At 37.3% G+C, this 24,064-nt stretch overlaps 1 protein-coding gene across 3 annotated transcripts in view; it reads right to left on the bottom strand.

The window, feature by feature from the left end:
• The window catches only part of LOC115347958 (nebulin related anchoring protein), a 53,299-nt gene extending 33,289 nt beyond the window's left edge, over positions 1–20,010 (bottom strand). For 2 of the 3 annotated variants that reach the window (XM_030029694.2, XM_030029696.2), the window contains exons 1-14: positions 19,737–20,010; positions 19,376–19,470; positions 18,596–18,683; positions 15,390–15,494; positions 14,740–14,844; positions 13,996–14,103; positions 13,051–13,155; positions 12,382–12,489; positions 10,751–10,855; positions 7,899–8,003; positions 5,884–6,000; positions 4,033–4,137; positions 2,979–3,086; positions 2,179–2,283 (exon numbers count right to left, since the gene is read on the bottom strand). In XM_030029694.2, the coding sequence (XP_029885554.1) occupies positions 2,179–2,283; positions 2,979–3,086; positions 4,033–4,137; positions 5,884–6,000; positions 7,899–8,003; positions 10,751–10,855; positions 12,382–12,489; positions 13,051–13,155; positions 13,996–14,103; positions 14,740–14,844; positions 15,390–15,494; positions 18,596–18,683; positions 19,376–19,470; positions 19,737–19,808 (1,431 nt within the window). In that variant the 5' untranslated portion in view covers positions 19,809–20,010. The remainder of the gene's footprint in view (positions 1–2,178; positions 2,284–2,978; positions 3,087–4,032; positions 4,138–5,883; positions 6,001–7,898; positions 8,004–10,750; positions 10,856–12,381; positions 12,490–13,050; positions 13,156–13,995; positions 14,104–14,739; positions 14,845–15,389; positions 15,495–18,595; positions 18,684–19,375; positions 19,471–19,736) is intronic. The other variant, XM_030029695.2, reaches the window with a different exon arrangement.
• Positions 20,011–24,064: the final 4,054 nt, after the last annotated feature.

Genomic DNA, 24,064 nt, shown 5'->3' with positions numbered 1-24,064 from the left:
TTCATTTATAACCCCTCCACCTCAAAACCACAAATTCTTAAAAAGATGCAGTTTCAGCTGGTCCCCCAAAGCATTCCTATAAAGCTGATATTCTTAACCATCACTTAGACTACTTTTATCTTTGTCAGACTGTCTTTATAATGGAACATTGTAACTGCCTATTAAGAGGTCTGTCCAGTGTAATGCTGTGCAGAGCAAATGAACTCTCTTACACTTTGTCTTTACTGAGTTTTAATATAATAATCACAGAATTTCCCTGTGTGGCAAGAGTTTTGTGTGGATGATGAGAGAAGAAAAATACATATTTATGGTACAAAAAAAGTAATTTTAATGTCAGCCATTGATAGGATTGGAGCCTACTAAAATCCTAACACATTAACATGGTAGCAGCAATAATAAGCTATAAAATAAATATATTAAATCCCACAATTATGCAAGATAAAAAAATCATAGAGAAGTTTTCTTTCAAACCTGTTGCTGCCAAAGGACTCAGTGCTACACTGCCAGACGCAATTATTATTCTCTGTAGGCCTTAATTAATATTCACTGTAGTTAATCACCACTTTGCAAACATTGCAAATCACATCACTTAAAACTAGTTTCTTAAGAAAACTTTTTTCCAGTAAAGTGGAATATATTTCTAGAGACTTTGAGTTACTGCCACTATTTTAATGCAAACCTTCTTATCTCGGGTATCCTCATGTAAACTTGTTCTTTCTGCCATAAGGACAAAAACTAGGAAAAAAAGCCTGAATTATCTCACAGGTCCAAGTGATCAAGGTACTTAAAGCAGTTCATTTGTTTCTTTACAGAGACAGAAAGAATTTTAATTCCACAGAAGGGGATCATTTCTTTTTAACTGAAACTGTGTATTTATTGCTCCTTGTGATTACTTAGTGTGTGAGAGAGTTGTATTCTTAGAGTTCAAAGTAAGCATGTTAGTTATCAGTGAGCAGACGAGTCCTGGGTCTGTTTCAAACTACTAGATGATGGTCATGACTAGTGCAACTGAGTCTCTGTGGCCGATTGATTTACGTGCTCCAAACCCAGATGCTGACTATGAATTGTAGAGCCACAAGTAGTGCTGAAATGTTTAGAGTGGGTAGAACTAATTTGTACACTTTGGACACAAATTCATGCTGACTTTGAACTCTTTAAGAGTTCTTACACACACTCGAAGCTCTCTCACACACTAAGCAATCAAACACTGAACTTTACTTTTCTAATCTTTTTCAAAGACAAAGCTGAAATTACTGCTGAAGAGGCAATAGTGCATCTTACAGTTGAAGTATATCAAGTACTTCCTCAAAAACTTCAGGGTTCTCAATTCTACCTCTTCATGCTACCATCTTTTTCTTGGAAGAGGTATTTAGGCCCAGATAAATCTCATATAATGTTAATGGCCTCTCTAAGGCATCTTGCCCCTGGTTTCTTGCAATTTCAATGGAACGACAGTTTATATACATCTTACATAGTCAGAAATGCCCTGCAGAGGTGCTGCTCTCTTCCTCTTGATTTTCTAAGTAATGCTGTGCTCCTAACTAAGGCACAGGTTAAGTTCCCAATGGCAGATGGGATCAACTCAGCCTTTAATGCTTGTGAGAGGTGAAAGTATGGTATCCTCTGCAGTCTGATGTCCTGCATTTATCTGTAGAGCACATATAGCCACAGCAGTACACAAATTTTGTCACATTGTTCCATCAGTAACTCAACCCCAAGCACAGAGGGCACCTCTCTCACACGGACCACAGGCGTAAGAAAGGTTATGTGACCAATTAGTTCCCCTTCAAAGGGGAACACCTATCTTCAGGGAATTCACAAATGATGAGAAGCCTACTTAAGTGTCCCTGTCCTTTCAGAGCTTGATGCTGCTGTTGAAGCTGCCCAGGATGGTGAGTCGTTTTGCAACACAGAGCAGGGATAGGGCAGAACTCACTCATTTCACACCGCTGTACAATCTGTGCTGAACTGAAGCCAATGACAGGAGGTGGCAGCACTTTCTTTTCCTCTGAGCCCTCTTGGCTCCCTGCACTTTTTTCCTTTAACTTTGTTATCACTAGCTGTTTGCTCCCATGATTAAATCATCATTTCACACATGCAATCTATCACAATCTCTCCTACAGAGAGATGATAAGCCATGCAAGTCATAGGAGAAAAAAAACCCATAAAATTATTTACATCTTTCAAAGGGACCAACTTCCTTGTTGTCTGATATGAAGGAGTGAGAGTAGCTGGGTAATTGTAGTCAACACCGTCATGTTTGTAATCAGATTTATAGGCTATCTGAAACACAGGGAGAACAAAAAAAAACCACATTCTTTTTTTTTTAAGCTGTCATTTGTTTGAATAATTATCAGTCAAGAGGAAAGGAGAAACAATAATATTAATATTAAATGCAGGAAACAAAGTAAGTTCAATGTCATGAGTGACAAAGAAAATGAAATTATTTGCATAGTTTAGCCACTAATTGATTCTTTTTCAGCTCCTCAATTAATCCAATGCCAACAGTGGGAGCATTAAGTTAACTTCCACCTATGACACATCTCTTTTATCTTTCTGCTTAGTTCTCAAGCTTCTTACAGATTTGTAAATAATGTACTTGAAGGAATGGTATGTAACAAAATAGCTTCTTGACTAACCCAGTAAATTAAATTGGAATCCAGAAATCTTCATTAAAGGCTGTTTTTCAGCAAAGGTCTGACCCTGGGGGTCATGGCAAGCAACCTTCAGCATCCTACTGATGTCAAAGAAAACTGAAAGAGCTCAGTATGTTGCCAGATCACTGAATTTGCTTATTTTAACTTCTTCCACACAGTGAGCTATAAACCAGTACAAAAGGGTTTCCAGAATTTCCCCCCTTCTCAACATATCTATCCTTCAGATCCCCAGTACAATATGATCTAAAGTTTTCTATCAACTTAATTCTGGAAAAACTTAAGAAAGCAACAACCATATAAGGGTGATTAAGAGAGACTTACATTGCTTGCCAAACTGCCAACTTTCATGGCATGTAGCATTCGCTTGTCCATGCCAATACCTACATAATGACCTTTCATCTGGTTCTGGTAGGTTTCTTTGTATTTTAGCTGTACAAAAAAAAGCAAAAATACTCTGAGAAAATATATTTAGTTTTTCTGTGAGTTTCCATATATTACAGCAGTGGGACAAATTACTACAGCTGTGGTCTACTAGTGTTGCACCGCTACAGAAACTCATGAGTTCAGAACAACCTTTGTACTTTAAAAAATAAAAACTAAAACCCTCTGTGAGTTTCCTATTTTACAAGATGTCGTTTACATATTCTTCAGATCACCTGGATGCCACATAAAGGAGATACTTCCGCCTTCCATTGCTGCATATTATTTCATCAGAAATTAATATTAGAACAAAGTTGCAGGGAAGCATTATTTGTACATCAACAAATGAACAGATTATCATCTACCAAAACTGGACCATTTTGGTGCAGCTTTTACCAAGCCCAGAATAGGGAATTTGACAACAAGATAAATTAATCACTCTACCATCTCATCTGTATGGCAAAATATTTATTCCTCCTGGATTTCAGAGAATGGTAGCAAGCATTATAAAGCAACATTATACTTCAGTATCATGAGATACAAGCCATGTAATTATTAATATTGATTATTTTCCCACAGCAAACATGTTCCTCTCACATGAACTCTGGTAAAGTATCTTCTGCCTACATTTCCAGTCAGGAAATGGACCTACACAATGAAATAAGTAATAATTATGATAGATAATGCTAACAATTGACAGCTACTTGTCTAGATTAGCAGTCCATTGTAAACAACTTCTCTTCCATATATCATAATAGTTCTTTTCATAATCCTATATAAAATGAGCCCCAGTTATCCATCAGGACAGACTAGGATAGGTGCTGTACAGGCATGGGTTAAAATCAGTTTTAATCAAATTCCCAGCGCAGGCTTATCTGAAACACACACACAGGTGACTTGCAATTCCAGCAGCTACTGGGTTAAGCAAGCCACACACGAGGTACTGAAAACTTACATCACTGGTGAATTTTGAGATCTTGCTCACATTCTTGAATTGTGGAGTATCACAGTAGTTCATGCTGTAGCCTCTGTTGTTTTCAAGATCCTTCTTATACTCCACCTTAGTGACAAAAATGCACGAGGGAAAGATATGGTAAAACCATATCAAGTTCCTTCACACACTTTTTATTAGTCAGACCCACTATTCAGAGATTTTGATACATTAATTTCATCAGATGGCATATGATGAAAATTAATAAGAAGGTGATTTTCATATACTCACTTCTTATTTTATAGGCAAAAGAAATGCAATCAACTTCATCCATTGGGACCTCAGCAAAGTGTATGAGACAGTGCCATGAGGAAAATTATTAACAAAAACAAGGATCTATGCAGGAATTTTAAGGTGAGTGTGGGGCAAATGAAAGCAGAGAAAGCAATGGGTGTTTTTCAACAGAAAGGATTGAACACAGGAAGTTTACCAGCAGAATTCCTCAGAGGAAGTTTAAATACAGAACTGGTTTAATATTCTCATTAAGTACCTTTGCTCTGAAGTAGGAATGTTGAGGGTAATATTAAAAGGGGTAATAGAAATGGGACTAAATTCAGCAATGTAGAGGTTAATATACATAGGGAGTAGTCATAAAAATTTCAGCCATCACCTGGAAAGGCTAAGAAAGAGAAAACTGTTTATATGTAGGCTGACCACAGAAAGATGGCAAGATGCCAAAGTAACACAGCCATGAAAAAGGCAAATGCAGTCCAATGCAGGAGCAAAAGACTTTTGAGCAGGCACTGGGAAGTGCACATGCTTTATACCAGGTTCCAGCAAGACCTCATCAAGAACTTATGTACTCTTACAGTCATTCCTGTTTAAGGAACGTTTACTCAGCCTGTAACAGCTGCAGTGAAAGACTGTGAGAGATGAGAAGAATTTGGCTTGGTTAGTCTAGGAAAACAAAGGCAGAGAGAAGAAAATTATATCTGTTTGTAAACATCTCAGAAAGGCAATCATGCAGGGAGAAAAACTTTTAAACTAAAGGGCAATGTTGGCACAAAACACAATATTAATAAAGTGGACAGGAATAAATGTAGGTTAGAAATTAGAAGAAGAGGATTACATGATACTGTGCCGAAACAGCAGGAGTCAGGAATCAATGGCCCAGGAGGCCCCTTCCAGTCCTACTTCCAGGGGTTTTTCATTATTGAAGGTTTTATACTTTGACATCTCAAGAGTATAAGTTTTTAAACTGCCATGGGGAAGCTCTAGAAACTCACATTTATTAATAGCTTTATAGCTGATATGACACTATAAATAAATCAATAATTCAGAATCTACTGAGAATTCCTCAGCAATCTTCCCTTGCCAAGCAGAAGAAGAATGCATTATCAGTAACTCACAGTCTTTCACATGATGGAAGAAAACAGAAACCTGAATTAACAGAATGGTACAAATTTTGGCTCTGTTGGTGTTATTTCTTAATTATCAGTAAACCCATCTTTGAAACACTCTGAGGTACACACCCAAGTCATCCTAAAGCATTTATGATTATACCTTCACAGCACATTAAGAGCACAATTCAGGGCTTTTTTTAGATCTCTGTTCTTCATGTGGCCAGAATTAGAATTAATCTTCTGGGGTTAATTTCCCATACTTTCATACAGATCACTGGAAGTGCCAGATAACAGTACCTGAAGACCTGTTCTTGCACCTTTCTCTCCAGTTACTGTGCTACACACAGGTATTTTTGTTACATATGGGGCAATAAGAACAACAGCTTTTTATATCTGTAGTCCTTACCCACCAGACACAAATGTTTGTATGGGCTACTCTCAAAGTTGTTAACAGATTGATTCAAACCCTTACCTCACTGACAAGCTTGTTAACACTTTGGGCTTGTTTAAGGACTAAGTTGTCTTCAGCTGTTAGGGAGTGAAAGTGAGCTGCACCTTTCATCTTGGAAAGATCTTTCTTGTATTTTATCTGAAAAGAAGTAGGGAAAATTATAAAATAGATGTCTACCTTTTCACCATTGCTATTTAGACTGACTTCATGAGTAGGGATAAGATTTTTCCTGTTCTTGCTTTGATAAGCAAATAGAACTTGCTAAGTTGAAACAATGCAAGTTGTTAGCTCCTGAAATAAACCGTATATAAAATCACAGTCCTAACAATCCCAGTCAAGCCACTTCACTAGACAGCTTTTTTTTTAATCCATTTTTTACATAGATTGAACAGCACTGGTTGTTGTTCATAGCTTGAACAGATAACTAGCAGATTCTTGGCTGGTGAGTGGTTGAAGCTTGTGTGCTCTTCTATTACTGAAGTTAATTCTCAGTACTTTAATTTTAGATTTCTAGTCAGAGAATTACAGATAGTTATCAAGTGCTCTGTGAACTTTTCCTTTTATAGAAACCAGCTTTTCAAAAAAGCTGTATCTTTTTGCACTTACAATGTTTTTTAAGGGAATTATATTTCTCTACCAAATCAAGATAGAAATAAGAGAACTGTTAATTTAATTTAGACATAAGGTTATTGGCTTAAATTGGGCTCAGATGGGTGAAGAGAGATAATACTTATATTGGCCTTTTTCCAAACTTTGTCCAGCAAAAACCCTGTTGGGAATACATTTCTATAGTTCTTGCATACAAGGAGATGCTTATGTTCTTCATCTTACATTACTGCTTCAAAAATCAGATTCATAATGTACAAAATAACAAATTATTTTAAATGTGTTCCAGCACAAAGTGTTTGGGGTTTTTATTTTCTCAGTCTGCACGCAGTTTCTCAGGCTTTAAAGACATGTAGCAGCTTGGTAAGTGCTCGCATGCAAATGTTACTGCCATGAACCAACCCTTCTCCTTGCTCCAGGTATTACAGATTAATAAGTAAACTACTGACCATTAGCATTTTTAAAACCTATGAAACTGCTGTCTTCATCTGGGAAGGTTCAATATTTCATGTTTAAACAGGGCATCACTGAGTTTGTCATCCAAATAGGGACTAGTCACAGAAGGTTTCAGGTTTTTTATATTCTCTCAGTCATAAGCTCAGGTAACAGAATATGACTGATCCTTTCACTCTAGTTTACTGCTAGTGTCTAGTCCAGGCTAGTACAAGCTGAAAGACTCGACCATTTGTTAGCTCCCCAGAAAACAGACTGAGCCCATCAGCTCATATAGGCCCATGAGGGACAGGTGTCCACACTACGAAGGTTGTCACTCGCAGGAAACCTTCACAGCAGCCACATGGTAATGACCTACAGCCTGACCCATTTTTTGTCACTACTAGAAACGGTCTCCTCAAATAGGACTGAGGCTCTTTTATCAACGGGCTGCATGCAAGAATCACATATCACAACTTTTTTTGCAGATTTTTTAGCTTACTACCCAAAACAAAATCCCCAGCCTAGAAATAAGCTCAGTCTCGTGAAGTGACAGTGTAGTACTCTATGGTTTCCTTTCCTCCATATGACTTGCTTTGCGCTAGAGGCATGATACATCAAAATATCAAAACCAGTTCAGCTCATTCATCCTCCATTTATTCACTACTGGGAATACCACAGTAGTCCACAGGATGATTAAGGCAGTTGAAGGTTTCATTAATAATACAGGTGCAGATTTGCCAGGAGGGTTAACCTAACAGTAGGGAACCCCATTAGTTGCTACATCCATCTCCTCCCTCATGCAAGTTGGAGATGTGTCCCCTTCTATTAATGGATATTATTAATCCCCTGAGCCATCCAGTTCCCAGCAATACAGTGAAATGTCGTTGTTGTTTACTGCTCAAGTGTAATTTTAGCATTCTCCTCCCAGGCACTGCTCTGACAAACTGCTGGTTTTAATTGTTTATGAACTGTATTGATTCAGGTTTCATACTTACATCACTTGCCAGTTCATTTGCTTTCTTGGCATTTTGATAAGCTGGAGTGATCATAGCAGGAAAGCTTCCTTTCCCTCTGCGTTCTTCATACTCATCCATATAATCCTGAAGAAAATTCAGAGTGTTTACTCATCACACATGAGCACGTGGGGCCATGGGTGATTTCACAAAGCCCCATATTCCTTGTTAGTAAGAAAGTTCATTGCTTAATTTTATTTTTTTTGTATGAAAAAGAGAATAAAATTACCAACTGTAAGAATAAAATCACCCATTAAATTAACTGTGCCTGTAAAATCACTTGTGTTGCATTGCAAGAGAAATTTAGGTAGCAATTAGCTGTAGTCAAGATAGCATTCAAGTATACAATGATATACAACCTTCTAATCTCACTTCAGTTCTTACAGAGATTATATCTGCTAGTCCCTCTCTTTGTCAGTATGTGTTTCCCTGGAAAACTATAAAGATATCTAATGGTGTAGGCAGCCAGGAGATTTGCTTAAACTTTCCAAGTTTAATGTAGGGTCAGCCTTCTTCTGTGACATGACAGAAGTCTCTTGATCTCTCTGTGGCCATTTCTTACACCATAACTGACCAAAAATAGTATTTCACTAGTGCACTGATATATTTTGTAAAGGGATTCATTAATGAAGCAGAAATACCTAGATATTAAAGTGGTAAACACCTGAGGGAACAAGATCACAAAATTCCATTTGCTTGATATAAGAAAACAATTGTTGTGGAATTAATACTCTTAAATCTATCTATAAATAGGTTTATGTGTAAATGTTTGACAATTTGAAAAGCCTTTTGATAATTTAGTGACAAAATACTGGAGCTTTTTTTAAAAATGATATTACACAATGACCATCCCAAAGCTTTCTATGGCAAGATCTGGGGAGAATATGGTAAGTACACAAAAAGGTAAAGATATAGTGTAATGTGTCTTCTCTGTAGTATTTTGTAAATCCATTGTAGTAAAGAGCCAGTTTAAGTGAAAAAAGAATGTGTGGCATGTCAAGAATGTCATGGAAAGCACAGATAAAAAGGACTATAAATATTTGGGGTATCTGTCTTGTGACTTCTCCATGCAAAACAATCCATTGTAGGTCATTTTGTGCACCACCAATGTCACATAATAATAGGTCATATCATAAGTTTGTGAACAATATAATGTAATTATAGTTATTGCATCTAAATTATTCTATAAACAGGCACAGAAAACAAAAAATATCCCTGACTAATCAGCTAAGTTAGTTTTTTAAAATGCTATTTATGAGTCTGAATTCTTCAGACTAATTTGCCATTTTCTTTTTCTTCTTTCTCAAATACATTTTTACATAATTTCTAATATTGCTTATATTACAAAACAGTATTTTCAAAGTTCCAGATAATTAACATTAGCCAGTTCTAAGATTTTTAAACATGAACAAAACAGGTGTTCAGCACACAGGAATTTTACAATCAGATTCCTTACATCGTCTTATGTTATGTATATATCTGTATGATGTACCCTCGACACACATCTCGACAGTTAGAAATCTAATCCCTTTACCCATGTTAAGTCACACTTCACTCAGAAAGATCCATTAATTTCAGTGGCTCTATTTTATTTGAATAAAAATATCAGAATCCAATCTATGAAGATTAAAACTCAAATTAAATTTGAAGTCTGTGACTGAAGTTTCAAAGATACTTTCAAAGAAAAAAAAATTAAATTAATTCTAAAGATAGCAGCATTCCAATGGTTGAAAATGCAATTAGCGCTTTTTCAAATTCATTTTATTTGTTTATTCTTACTAAAACTTGTAGTAGTTCAAAAGACAGAAACTAATTGAAGGCTTCAATGCTACTTATTCTAAACTCATATTCTTGAAGGATGGTTTGCTTTTCACTCATTACAAGGCGTACATTTGGACAGAAGTGAAGAAACATAAAACTCCCAAATGTCTTATAACAATATATTCCCTGTTCCTTCATTTCTCCAAAGTATATGGGTCTTAGGAGGAGCTATGATGAAAAACCTAAGACTAACCATACAGTTCTGTTTATACAAACCCACTATTCAATCCCTTTCAAATTCCCTTTAGCTGTATTCAGTTCTATTTAGCGGTATTCTTTCTCTAACTTAATTGGAATAGAAATTTGGATGCATTTCGGGAGACCACAAAAATAATTGCATTCCCTTAAAAATCAAATAAAAGCAAAACAAATGCCACAGACCAAAACAGAGCTAAAGCCTATTTGGTTCCACAAATGCAGAACTACAACTTGTCAAGCTTACAATACCACTTTTGTAGAAGAGCTGAAATTTAAGAGATCGTGTATGATCTTTAGTGCCACTTGCACATATTTAGAGCTGCAAAGCTTCTAAGATTTCTAAAAATACTGGCAGAGAAAAGATGCTTAACTATCTACTAACTTTCTACCATTTCACAGCCCTTTCACTTTTTCTCCTAACTGAATTTACATTTGCTTTCTCATGGAATGGGAAAGTTTCCACAAGTAAGCACATTTCAGCGTGATACATAAAAACACCACAATAGAAATGCATAGTGCATACATGTACACAGATAAAATTTGCCAAGGTAAGGCTTACCTTTTGGAAAGACCCTACCATAAGGATCACACAGTGACAGTGCATGCACCTTGTAGTCTCATCTTGTAAGTGCCAGTGTCAAATATATTACACATTCAGAGCATGGTGCTGTGCACACCATCTTTTCCTTTGAGACCTTGCTTTCTCGTACAGGAAAGCAAAGTGAAAATAGGTCTCACTGCAGTTTCTAAAGTCTTGAGCAATCAGCCATAGTAATGATCAACATCAGCATGGGTATCTCTCGGATGTTGCATACCTGGCCATATTGATCTACATTTTCTCTTGCAGAAGTAACATCTGTCCCAGCTATATGGCTGGCTTTTCCCTTGATCTCTTTTTCATATCTTTGATGATACTTTACCTAACAGGAAAAAACAAAAAGGAAAAGAATCATCTGGATGAATTTAGTCTGGTACACAGATGCTGCATAATAAGTAATAATCAATGACATGCACATGTTGACAATAAAGGATTGTCAAAATTCCCATTGCCACCAATGTACAGAAGTCAAATAAGCCACTTGAAGATATAAAAACAAAAATAGTGGTATGCTTTTTAATAATGCAGTAGGAACATGGGACTTGCCATTTCAACCCAGACCATTAGTTCAGTGTGTTCAGTACCACCTGCTTGTCAGTGGCTAATCCCTGATGCTCCAGCAGGTTAAAAAAATAGAACTGATTGTAATGTAAATCCATGGTTACCACAGAGCACTTTTTTTACCACAGGGTCATCTGAACGCCATTAATAAATGGGCTTGTTTCTGAAAGATGCTGATGTCCCCAGTGATCAAGGGAATTTTAGGCAACGAACCTTCAAGTTTAGAACAAGATTTGCACTACCTTTGCTGAAGTCAAAATAATGCCTGTAACCTGATGCTGCCCTTTAATCACCATGTGTGTTTGCTGACACAAATGAAGGGTTTTCCACAGATCAAAGGCAAACAAAAACATTTAAATGTTTTAGAGTCAGTTTCTTTTGCCTTCAAAATCACAGATCTCTTATTTTCCTCAATGACTCTTAATAATGTTTTACATTCACTTCCATTGAGTTAGCACAATATGTTATCCTCTCCAACAGTCTTCCTTTCAGCTTCCAATGACAAAACACAATTAACTGTACAGTTTGAAGCAATACTGATGTCTTTTTACAATGCTTTTTAAAGAATACAGCTGTGTTGTAGTTTTGTTGTATTTGGAGAGGAAAAGAAAGCCAATAAAGATCAGTACACCAAGGAGTTTAAAAAAAAAACCCAACAGTAAGGAGAGTAAAATGAGCAGAATAGAAAGCTATGTTTTATAAATCTATACCTATGTCAAATATATGCATGTGTTTGTGTGCGTGTATGTGTGTGTATATACTTTATATATGTAATTGCTATTCAAGAAGCTAGTTTCTTGTGTTCATAAAAGCCTCATCCTGCAACAGCACATAAGAAGGAATAGAAGAATTTGAACTGTAAGGACCCACTGAGAGCATGGAAAGTCACGGCAAAGCAGAGCTCTGCAAACACAGCCCTCCCCTGATACAAGGTCACCCAGAAATATTGTGGCTGTGTAAATTAGAGCTGCACTTCAGCCCCTCAAACTCATACTGAGTTGGGCAGAATAAAATCAAAGACCTCTGGCTGACTCCTTATTCTCTTCCTTCTCGGTTGTATGCAACAGGAGACTGGGTAAATCCAGAGTGTTGATTCACAAATGAAATGCCTAATTTTCTCTTTGTGCATAAAACTCAACTTTGTCCCTGCAAAAGACAATCACTTGAAAAATCTGTGTATGAAGTGCACTGCTAGCATAACTCCACAATGCTAAACATTTTAATCCAAAATTTGTGTGACAATTTATTCTTTTCTTCCCAAAAAGGGACTTTGCTTTGGACACTTACATCACTGGCTAATTCATTCGCTCTCTTGGCTATTTGATAAGCTGGAGTGATCATAGCAGGAAAGCTGCCTTTCCCTTTCTGTTCTTCAAAGTCTTCTGTGTATTTCAACTGTAAAAATCCAAGACAGTTCAGGAGCAATTAGATCAAATGTATCTTGATTGCACACATAATCAATTCTTAAAGTTGCAAAGTCAGGTGTTCGATGGCTGTCATCTCCCAAAAGGAAGATGAACCATGAAGTCTGAATCTTTATAGTGTAGCCTTCATCTGCATGACCACATATCTTCTGCAGGACCTCTGTGTCTTATTCAGAGTACAGAATGGATCACAGTCACTTAAAAAAAATACTAAAGTTGTCTGCAAGATGCCTGCTCTGTTTATATTAGTCAGGCAGCTTCCTTCTTTACGTTGCATGGCACCCAGTTGCTGCGTATAGAACAGACTAGTTCCCTGCCTTCAGTTCTGACAGCCAGCTAGTCCCTAAAATGGCCTGGAACTGAATATGGTCTTTATAACTGGAAGTATTAAATACTAAATGGTAAAATGAAGCTGCCTTTAAAATATTAGGGGTTTTACTTTTCTCTATGTTCATATTTTTAAGTGATTTATAAGTGTCCTAAGAGCCAATTGTGGAGTCAAAACCAGGTCAACCTATTTTGTTTCACTTACCCCACTTGAAAGCTGTCCTCCAACCTTTGCATGAAGTATATCTGGAGTGTCTACAACAGAGGTGAACTTCGAAATTCTCTCTTCATGTCCCTTCTTATATTCTACCTGAGGGAGAAAATATAAAATACACATTACAAACAATAAACAGCAAATATGCATTTTCTATCAGAAGGCTTCAAGAGAAAATGAGCAACAGCAGCCACGACACTTCCCACTGTACAGTCAAGCTATCAGTATATTTAAGGCCCAATTATCTTAAAGTGAATGCCAGAAGCAGACAGAAATGGACCCAGACAATCACATTTTCAAATTGTACTAGATTTATGTGAGCCATATATTTGATTAAAATATAATCATAATAGTCATTAACGGCCCAGCTAAGATCATACTACAATAACAATGCAGACAGTGTTTGCAGAAAACAATGCAATACTTTAAAATAATTTCTACAGGATTTATTTTTACTCGATCTTTTTCAGTTGAATTGTTATTTTTATAAATAAGCAATTTTCTGTGTATATATTTAAAGTAGCTTGTATATGAATTAAACTCAGTATTACAGGTATTTAACTTCAAATAATAAAGAAAGCAAAAAATGTCAGATGTAAATAGATTAATAAAGCCATAAAGTGAAAATAAAGGTAATGAATTAAATAAAAATTTTAGAGTGATTCACAATCTTTTTCAAGTTGGGATAAATTACAGCAAAAGGTGCTACACCTTTCAGGAAATATCTATATTGTCATTTATCCTATATAAGTGTCCTCCCAAGCCAAGTAGTTTGTTAACCCCCATTTCCTGCATCATGTTAAAGTTTTCTCACTTTGTAGAATTAACAGTACAACAAATATTCATCATAGAACTTACTGTCTAAAGTGAATGGCCTAAACCCAGGATTCTCCAAATTCAGAAGTCTAACATACAATTAAAAAAACTGCAACTTACATTACTGCTTAGTTGGGTGGCTCTCTTAGCAACCTGATAACCTGGAGTGATCATAGCGGGAAAGCTGCCTTTGCCTCTCCGCGGCTCATATTCTTCTGTATATTGAAACTAGAAAATGAATATTTTTTGGTTTGTTGTTACAGAAGAACACACTGTAGTTTAATGTGATTCCTCTTTTAATACCTGCTTCCTAAAAGTATGTATCACTTTATTTAAAAGTAAACAAATTAAAGAACTTATACCTTATGAGTTTCTTAGGTAGAAATATTTCCTACATACAACAGAAAACATCCCCCATTCATATCAGTTATCCACTGTTAATTGGCTATGTTGACTGGGCATAGACAATCAGTCATAATTCAGAAGTGATTTTAATTAGTCAGGGAAATACAGTCAATGAAAGGTCTAGTCTACGGAAAATAAGACATGTTTTCCATCACGCATTCTGCTCTACTGAGGGAAACAGCACTGCCTGCTAGATCAGGTCACTTCAGATATCATTGGTCAGTAGTTTAAGTGCTTCTCAATTACCTAAATATATTAATATATGATTTCCAGGATGGGCAATAGCACTGTTATGTGACTTTAATCACTTACGTAGTTAAATATTGTTATTGACAGAAGTAAACATGTCAGTCTCTCCTTTGGTAACATCTTACCAAAGGTTGGCTTTGGTGCACTAGTAAGTCTTCAGAATATGATAGACCACAAAAATAGAGCTATTCCAAACATCAGCCCACTTACATCACTCAGAGTCTTCTCTGCCTGTGTTACCTTGACCATCTCAGGATCCGGAATGGTTCCTGAGTACCACGGTTTTCCTTCCTCATAGGCAGCGTAGTAAGCATTCTACAAAACAAAAATTAAATAACTACCAATCTTCACCCTTGTTTTAATACACAACCATCTGATCTGACAGAAAAAAAGGAAACACACACAATGCTGTGGAAGTGAAATTTACTCTCTGCAGACAGACAGCACAAGGCCTACATTCCATATACCTTCAGAATGCTAGGGCAGAACTTGTATAACAAGAACTGACATCAAGATGTCAGGACCTGGGATCCTGGAGTGAGACTCAAATAACTCCCCCTGGGAATCAGATCACTTGTTGTGAAGCTTCAGTGCTAGTAGAAGGAAGACACATTAAGTATGGCTGTACAAGCAGCAGTCCAAACATCTAACTGTAAAGATACACTCTTCCTTCGTCATCTTCTGATTCTTGCACCCTAAGCTATAACCGAGCTATGCTGCCTTGAAAAGTTTAGCTAAATGAGAAGCAATGGCTTTTTTAGAATTTAGATGCTGTGAGTAAAACCCTAACAATCAGGACTGCCAAGGCCAATTCTTGGTCTCCTGAAGGCTAGTGGCTTGGAGACTTGGATATTTCTTACCTGGGTGGCCAGTTGTTGGGCTTTATAGGCAGCTTCAATTTCTCTGGACCTTACATCCCATTGAAAGACTGATTTGAATTGTTCACCCTCTTCTCGATATTTTATCTTAAAAAAAAAAAAGACTTTGGATTAGTAGATTATTAGTACAGACTAGCACACCCCCCTCTTAGGAGAAGAACAAGAAGGGAGAAAAACAAGCTGAACAGTCTCTTAGTCCACAGTGATACGGAGTCTGCAAGAACTGCAGCAACAAAAGGAGATGAATGCAAGACAAAACAACAAATAGTGCAATTCCCACCATAACAAATCCACTTCAGTGTCTGCTAGTTTGGGCTGCACCTTAAACCAGTCTAAAGAAAGGCTACTTCCAAAAACACCTCTGGCCCTACTAGGTGACCCTTCTTCTTGTCTATCACACACTGACACCATCAGCCAGGCAGCCATTAGGCAAATTAGGTCAGGGAATTAGTATGTAGACTTTTGCTGTGTTAGCTTTCAGCTATATCAGTTCCTTCATCGGCCTCACTGCAAAAATCACCAATACCAACATAAGAGAAGCAGAGGAACAATGTGACTACACAGAACTAATTTTCTGGGTGGCAGCATCAACACAACTCAGTTTAAGATGATTTACTCTTCATAATGTTTACCTGTGTCTGTCTGTTAGATCTCCAACTGCTACAGACGAGCCTAGTTTTCAGTGCCAACTAATAATTTCACCCTGAAGACACATTTATATATAATATGAATGCAGAATCCAAGGGACTATGACAAGCACACCTGACCTACCGAATCTCCACAACTCACAAGACAATATCAATCACCTTCTGAGAGCTTGCAAAACTGTCCATCTTTTCCTCTTTCTCCCTCTTTAGATCAACACCACTTACACTCTGTTTGTGTACAAAAAGGCCACATCACCTGTAGCTCTATGCCATGCAAAGACTACACAAGTACTTCCTCCATGCCACCCATTCTTGGCAAAGGAGTTTTCATGGAAGAGAAGACTGCATTTAGCCCTAAGGTCAAAACGCTACTCTCTAATCCACACCGAACTTCTCCCTAAGACCTTTGCTATTATTGAACTGCACTGTAAAGGAGCAGCATATTATACCTGAAATCTGGCATGAAGTTCTGAAAGAATAATTCGGTCTTTAGATAATACTTTTGGGGGAAATAATCTATAAGAATTGAAATCTCTAAGAAATTTTAAGCAGAACATATCAATGCAGCATTAGATGAAAGAACTATTACCTGGTGGGCAATATTCTACTCTCCTATGTCCCCTGCACAGTGTCCATGAAGTGTCATGACTGTGTAAATATAAATGACTATTATATTTAGACCTGGGTCATCATTTTCCTGCTGTTACGTTTATCATGACAGGATACAGAAGTTCAAATGAAATCACAGCTCTGCTATACAACTCATTCTAAAATGCAAAAAATAACAGTCCCTGTCCTGAAGAGTGCAAAATCTAAACTGACTGGACAGAAAAATCACTGAGCAGGTATACCATTATTCCCATTTTATAAATTAAGTACAGAGGTACAGACATTTGAATGATTCGTCTGCTCACATAGAAATTCTGTGTAGAGGGAGTGAGCTGAATTTTTATCTCTGCATTCAAGTTGGTGTCTCAACATAAGACTTATGTGAGAACATCATGTTAGGATTGAAGAAAGATGTTACATTTTCTGCATAAGAAATATTCTTACTTAAAAAAACCCAACAATTCAATTTAAATTGCTACAGTAGCAAGTGAAACCTTTTCCCAAGTTAGCATTATTTTCTACAGTTACCAATGCAAAATTTTCCTGCACTCAAAATTTCTACAGAAGTATTCCCTTTAAGTAAGTACTGCAGAATCAGCTTCTTTACTACCCTTAGCAATTTTCTCTCTGGAGCAGAACCTCATTATGTGATTGAAAAGGACAGAAGGTGCTTTAGGTGTAAAAAACAAGGGAAAGTGATCTTTGAGCTATAATTTGTCTGGCGTGTATATTCACATGCACTGGAAGTATCAGAGTCTCATATCACTGCCTAAAAACAGAAATAGAACCTGCCATAATCCCAAACTCATTCCTGACCAGATCTGTCACACACAGTTTAAAGTAAGTGTGATAGTCACTGCTGAAATAGTTACTGCCCATGATGTTGCAAAAACTGATATATAAGAATACTGTACAAGAATGATAAAAGTTACAGCGTCTGATAAAGGCTATTAATGTACATCAATTTTGTACAGCTAATACAGAACATCAGAACGAATTTAGCGTGCTATAATCTAAGAAATACAACTTTCTTATTTTATTTTAATGATGGCTAATCACATCAAAACACATTGGTTTGCCTACTAAATATAGTCACGCAATGAATAGTACTATTTTAGAGTATTAAAAGACATGACAGTCAAGAAAATAGCATTACACATAGACGTGAGATAGCTATCAATTATTAGCTGTTTCTGTATTTCTCGTTTCATAAAATTCTTAGAAATGCAAGTTTGAAACAAATGTATCTGGAGAAAAACAATGCAAGACAGAAAAGAATGACATTTGAAAAGAAAGAAGACTTTGAGCACCCCTAGAGGTTTGCCGGGGCACAGCAGCCTTTTAGAGGATTGATGCAGTTAAAAGGGCATGGAAAGCTAGTCCATGCTGAACGCGTTAGCAAAACGTTTTCGGTATAACCATGCAAAACTCCCTGGACTTCGTGTTTTGTCATCTCAGGTTTGCCAGAAATACTTGACAAAGTATTTATGAGAACTTTTGCCTGCGTCCCACTGAGACAGAATTTATTTTTTGTTTCGTGCCCTTTAGTATCTGTTTCAGAAGAGATCATAGAGCAAGTAGGTCATTCTTGTTCCCAATGGCTGTGTAAACCCCCCTGATTTAGTTACTAAGTTTACATAGCTCTGGGCAGTTTATGCGAACAATGCTTCCATGTAGATTAACAGATATGGCAGGTGAGAAACTGCTATCCATTTTTCTTTCTGAAAATAGAAGCAAATTCAGATCTAACCTTTCTTACTCATGAGTGAATGCATTTTAAAAATTATGATTCAAACCCAGGCTGAGATCCTACTGCTCTAAAAGAACACAGGAAGGTAAGTAAAGAATACATATTTATTTCCAAAACAAGACACAAATATGGTATCAAAATGTAAAACAAAGCTAAATACATTTGGCCCTTCAGCTTCTTACCTCACTTACCACTTTCGACAGTTTTTTTGCATTCATATTTATTGGTGTCTCAAATACACTTGTGAACGCATTGGTTTTTGGATTATGCCTAAAAAAAGAAAGTGTGAAAGTATATTAGGAATGTACGAGACAGCCCACCAGAAAGGTTCTCTGTGAGCACTCAAAAACACAATACCAGCTTCCACCCCTCCATACATAACTTTTCCCTGACTCACACACAGATTTCAGATTATATTCAAGTTATTATTGTATGGAGTAGGTGCCTAGAGCAAAATTAATTTTAATGATAGTCATATCAATGCTGTGTTTCTAATAACAAAAGAGAATAATAGAATAAAAAACAACTGTCATCTCTCCTTTTTCTGCTGACAAATTTGACAGGAATTGATCATTATAAAATAAAAACTTCCTAGAACAAACCAACTCCAAAATCTGCATTTTATACATTTTCCTGATGATTAGCTCAACCTTGTTAACTCTTAACCGCAGATTTGGAAAGCACTGAATTTTATGGTTTGGTTTATTTTCTTCCCACAATACTGAAATGGAACTTAATTTGGTATCTTTTAACACACTGGACAAATGAGGAAGCTTTATATACAGTAACAAGAGTTTCCCATCATTTGTATATCCCAAAGATATGCATGAAGGCACTAACAATACATAATTTCACATCACACATGGAACCAGGCTGAGTCCAAATGGTGATCTTCTATTACATTAAAATGATTTGGCATTTTAAACCTTTGCTTTAAAAAAAAGAAAAGGAAACACACTTACGCTTGACAGTAAGGCTTTTTCTCATGACTAACAAAGTTGTTTACTGTTAACATCATCTTGCATACTTCGCAGTGAAAACAGGCTTTATGCCATGTCTGGAAATACCACAAAACAGAAACCAAACAGACATGATTTGTATTTCATTATTACTCTGTTGATTTTTAAATCTCAATATTGATCCTTAACATTCACTTCATGAATTTGAAAAATTCTTCTTCAAATATATGCCTATTATTAACTCATTTCAGTTCTGAACCCACTTATGAGTAAAGAATTTTTAGAACCAAGAGATTTGCACTGTGTTAAAAGTGCCAATCTGTACATTTATTATAGTCCAAAATAATAAAGAAAGAGAACTGACCTGATCTATACAGTTAATCTTCTCAGCAGGGTAAACCCCATAGCCACATCTAGCACACGGCTGCACATTCATCTTGAAATCCACAGAGTGAAAAATATATAGGTTTATACAAAAGGTTCAAAGAGTATGAAAGTGACTTTTTGGCCTGTGCAAAGCACACTCTAGACACTCCAGTCAAGGCCTTTTGCTGTGGTCAATGGCTCCCATTAAAGCTCTGAATTGAAGTCTGTTGCTCCGTTTGCTGACCTTCTGTTTCAAAGTCAGCTGCAGGCTGGCTTTTAAAGCTGCCAGTTAGTAAGAGCGGTTATTTTGGCAACTGTGTCAGTGCGTAAGGGAGGGTAGCAATATCTTTCTCTAAATAGAAGAATGAACTCACAGAAACAAATCACATCCATGTTAACGTTAGAGTCTGATCATTTAGTATTTCAGTTTTGCTGTAAAGCCAGTTGTCATAAGCCCAGGATGAAAAGTATATACAAGCAGCAGCAGCAATTTATCATAGTCTCTCGTCACTCTGATATACAGCAAGTGACCTCATGAAGGACTACTCTGTGTTTAGGAACAGCCTCATATTAGAAGGAGATACCACCAGAGACACAGGCCAGAGATGGGTTTGGAGCTTCCTGACCCTTTGTTGGATCTAGAAGAGGTACACCACCGTTGTTCCAGCCAAATCACTACTTTTTTCCCTTGGTGCCAGCTCAGTTTCACCTTGTATGTTATGGGCAGCAGAGCAGAGCACACTCATTTCTCATGTCTTTCTGTTTCATCAATCTATCACTACATCTCCAGGTGTAGGAGGACACACAGTGAAATGGGCAGAGCCTCTTATCTCAGGGAGTTCTAAACATGATGGGTACAAACCCAAACATCTACCTCCTACAGGAAAAACTTCAGAAAGGAACCATTTACTTTTGAATAGAATGAACAAAGCAGCTATTTAACAGTGTTCACAAAGAGTAGGCTGGCATAGATCAGGATATAAAAATTCCTTTGCCAAATAACAATAAGGAATTATTATGCCTGATATTAGGATTCAAGCACTTTATTAAGGTTGTGAAGTCTGCTCTGAACAAAAGAAGCTATTAAACTCTACCGCTACAAATGGTCAGAATTTGAGACTTACTTCTCACTTAATTATAATACCTCCAGCTGCAGGGCTCCATAACCCTGGGACAGAGCTAAGAGTTATCTCAATCCAGGTAAAAGTCTACTTAGTCGGCCATGGATCTGCACCACTTCCCATGCCTGCAGCAGTCCTGGGATATTGCTAAGCACTTTCCTTTTCTATAAATTACAAACAATTAAATCAAAATAATTTCTGTCTAAACCTTCTGGTATGCTTAGAGAGCCTCCTATTCACCTCTCCATAGAGATACACAGTTCTGCTTAACTTATTATTACTACTTTTACTGAATGCTGACAATGTACTGGCACAACGTACTGTCAGCAACTGGTGTGCTGAAAATAGAGTCTCTAATCTGAAGAGCAATGGGTATGGCACAAAGTCCTGAAAACACTTGAGGCCCTTCAAAGTAAGTAATTAATATCAGTATATAAAGAGACATATTTTCATTTAAAAAAAAATGTTCACAGAACATAATTTCTTGTATTAAAATAACTGCTGAGTTACCTCATGTTATTCTTTTGGGGATCAGGAGTTATGTTATGTTGACCAAGTTACATCACAATAATATCTATCCTGCTTACACCTGTGAAACAAAATAGTTTGGAAGTCTTCCAGTTCCCTTCTCACACAGGTTTTCATCTTGTCCCAGATTGCCATTCTGTTTATGCAAGTGACCTATGTTAGGGTCACAGTGGCCAGGCTGTCCCCTCCTTATTTAGCACTGGGCACACTACCAGCTGCTGCCTCTCATCTACTCCAAGAGTCACCATATTGTATATTTTCTCAATAGTCCTAGTTGTCTTCATGCTGTCTCAATCCATGCTAGAGCCCTTGTCTCACCCTTTGGAAAGAACAAAGATGCATGACCTGCTCCTGTCCCAGCACAGACAATACATTGTTTAAGGCCCTCCTGAAATGAGTTCTGAGAGGTGCTGAAAGCACGACATCCCTGAACCACACTAAAACATAAAGACTTGGCAACTACAGAACAAATCATTCATCCAGGAGTCACCTGAACACTGATGATCTGGACAGGACTCCAGCCTGGAGCATCAGTATATACAGCCCCTATGCACTGTGCACCCAGAGAGCATACTAGAGGTCCTTGGGAAGAATGAGACCATGTGTTCCTTCCAAGAGGCCTGTCAGACAGCTAGAAGTCCTTTATTTCACAGATAAAACTTAGTTCATTTCAAGATGTACAAAGCCTGTTTGTTTCTTTTCAGTGACACATATTGCCAGCTTGGCTGGGAGTCAGCAAACACATTTTCCAAGTTCTCCTGCTTCTCCCAAGTTACAGCATGTTCAAGAGAAGCATGGTAAGGCACAGTGCCCTATACAGCTACTGCCTTTCTCAGCCACGCTACTTCCCTCACATCCATTGTGTGACAGTTCTGCTGGAGTCTATTGAAGATTTTCCCATTTCCGAGTACCTCAAAACTGTCCTGTTGCAGGGTCTGTTCTTCACCACCCTGGATTAAAACTGATTTGCTAACAGAAAAGAGAGTTTATTGAAAAACAAGCATTGTATGGTCTCATTACAAAGTACGCACTGCATTTTGATCATGTAAGGAATTAAATCACAAAACCAGTGCAAGTTTGTTATCTTGACAAATCTTAGCAAGACATTTTCTCTTCAGTTAAAAGCTCATTGTGGCTTTTTTCCTCCTTTAGTAAGGCCCCATAAAGGCTTTTGATATCAATGAAAATCTTAAAAGGCTTTACTTAACAGTAGAACCTTAATCAATGCCGTTTAAAAGTACTGCAGTTACGTGTAAAGTACAAGGAGACAGTACCTTGAAAGTGCAAATTAGCAGGAAGAAACATTGTTACCTCTCCAACCTCCTTAAATTCATTGAATTAGCTGCATAGAAAACAGGGCATGTCTGCATCCTGAATCTGAATTTTAAAAGCACACATTAGTTACACAAAGTAACCTCTTAACAGACATTCAAGTCAGGGCCACCTTCTCTGTCACTCCTGAATAGTGGCTGTGCCCTTCCAGCCACATGACTAGCAGGAAGCCAGATACCACAAATTATAGCAACCCTATCTTCCCTCTGTTTGCTAAAAAAAAAAAGCTTCTGTTTCATTACACAAACTGGGGGTGTTATCCACTGCTAAAAGCTGCCTGTAAACGTTCAAACACTAGGCCAGCCTCATCATAACCTTCTCTGAACTACGTGGTTAATTAGTTACCTGGTCTCAGGGCCTTTTGCCTCATATATCCTTGCCATGCTAATCAAATTTAGCATAGTTGCAAATCCAGCTTTCAAAAATATTGAAAGAAAGCTGGAAAAGACTTATCAACACCAGGATCTCCCAAGACTTGAAGAAAAAACTCTAAGGGACTGCCTTCCAAACTTGTACAGTAGCTTTTTACATTTTTGCTGTTTTGGAAACCAACCAACAACTGTTTACATTTCATGACTAAAAGGATTTGTGCTTACGCTTTCCCTTTGTTGCTAGTGTCAGGAAAACTTGAGGGTGTGGAGATTTCGCAAGTGCTTCTAACAGAGCAAAAGAAAGTGAGAGAGGGAGTAGAGAGGAATGGAAAAAAGAACCAACAGACCAAGAACGCATCACTGTTACAGAGCAGAGAAAGAAATGGTGAGGATGTGCTACAATTTAAGCTGAAAGCTTGAAGAAATGCGTGCAAAGCATGCACAGCATAGCCCACGTGCATACAATGAGACCTTCAGTGTCGATGTCCATTTATCATGTATTAGAACCTAAAAAAGACTCAATTTTAAAACTTGTAAAACATGGCATGTGCAACAGATCACCTCTCCTTGATTAGAGAAATCCCACACAAACATATACACCAAACTGAGACGCATTATTTTACTGAATTTCATAAAACTGTGGTGTGCCAAATCACACTGCACAGCCCCCATATTCCCCACAGCATATCAAAACCATCCATCCTTTCTTGCAAAATATACAAAATTCTAACAACTGTCATTGAGAAGGGAACACCTTGCGAGTTGCTCAAATCCTCCATCCTCAAAGTATCCCCACACATGCCTCCCAGGTCTCAGCAAAGCCCCATCCTTTCTTTCACAGATGTTGTGCAGAACACAGCACACAGTTATTATTCCAGACAGGTACTATTTAGTTGCCTCAAGCCTTCTAGTTTGTACCTGCCATCTACCTTTCAATTTCCCAAAGGCACGCTCCATTGTCATCCTGCAGCTGC

Source organism: Aquila chrysaetos, chromosome 11 (genome assembly GCF_900496995.4).
Source record: "Aquila chrysaetos chrysaetos chromosome 11, bAquChr1.4, whole genome shotgun sequence".
Taxonomy (NCBI): Eukaryota; Metazoa; Chordata; class Aves; order Accipitriformes; family Accipitridae; genus Aquila; species Aquila chrysaetos.
Note: the sequence above shows the minus strand (reverse complement) of the source record. Positions and strands in the feature narration are given on the sequence as shown.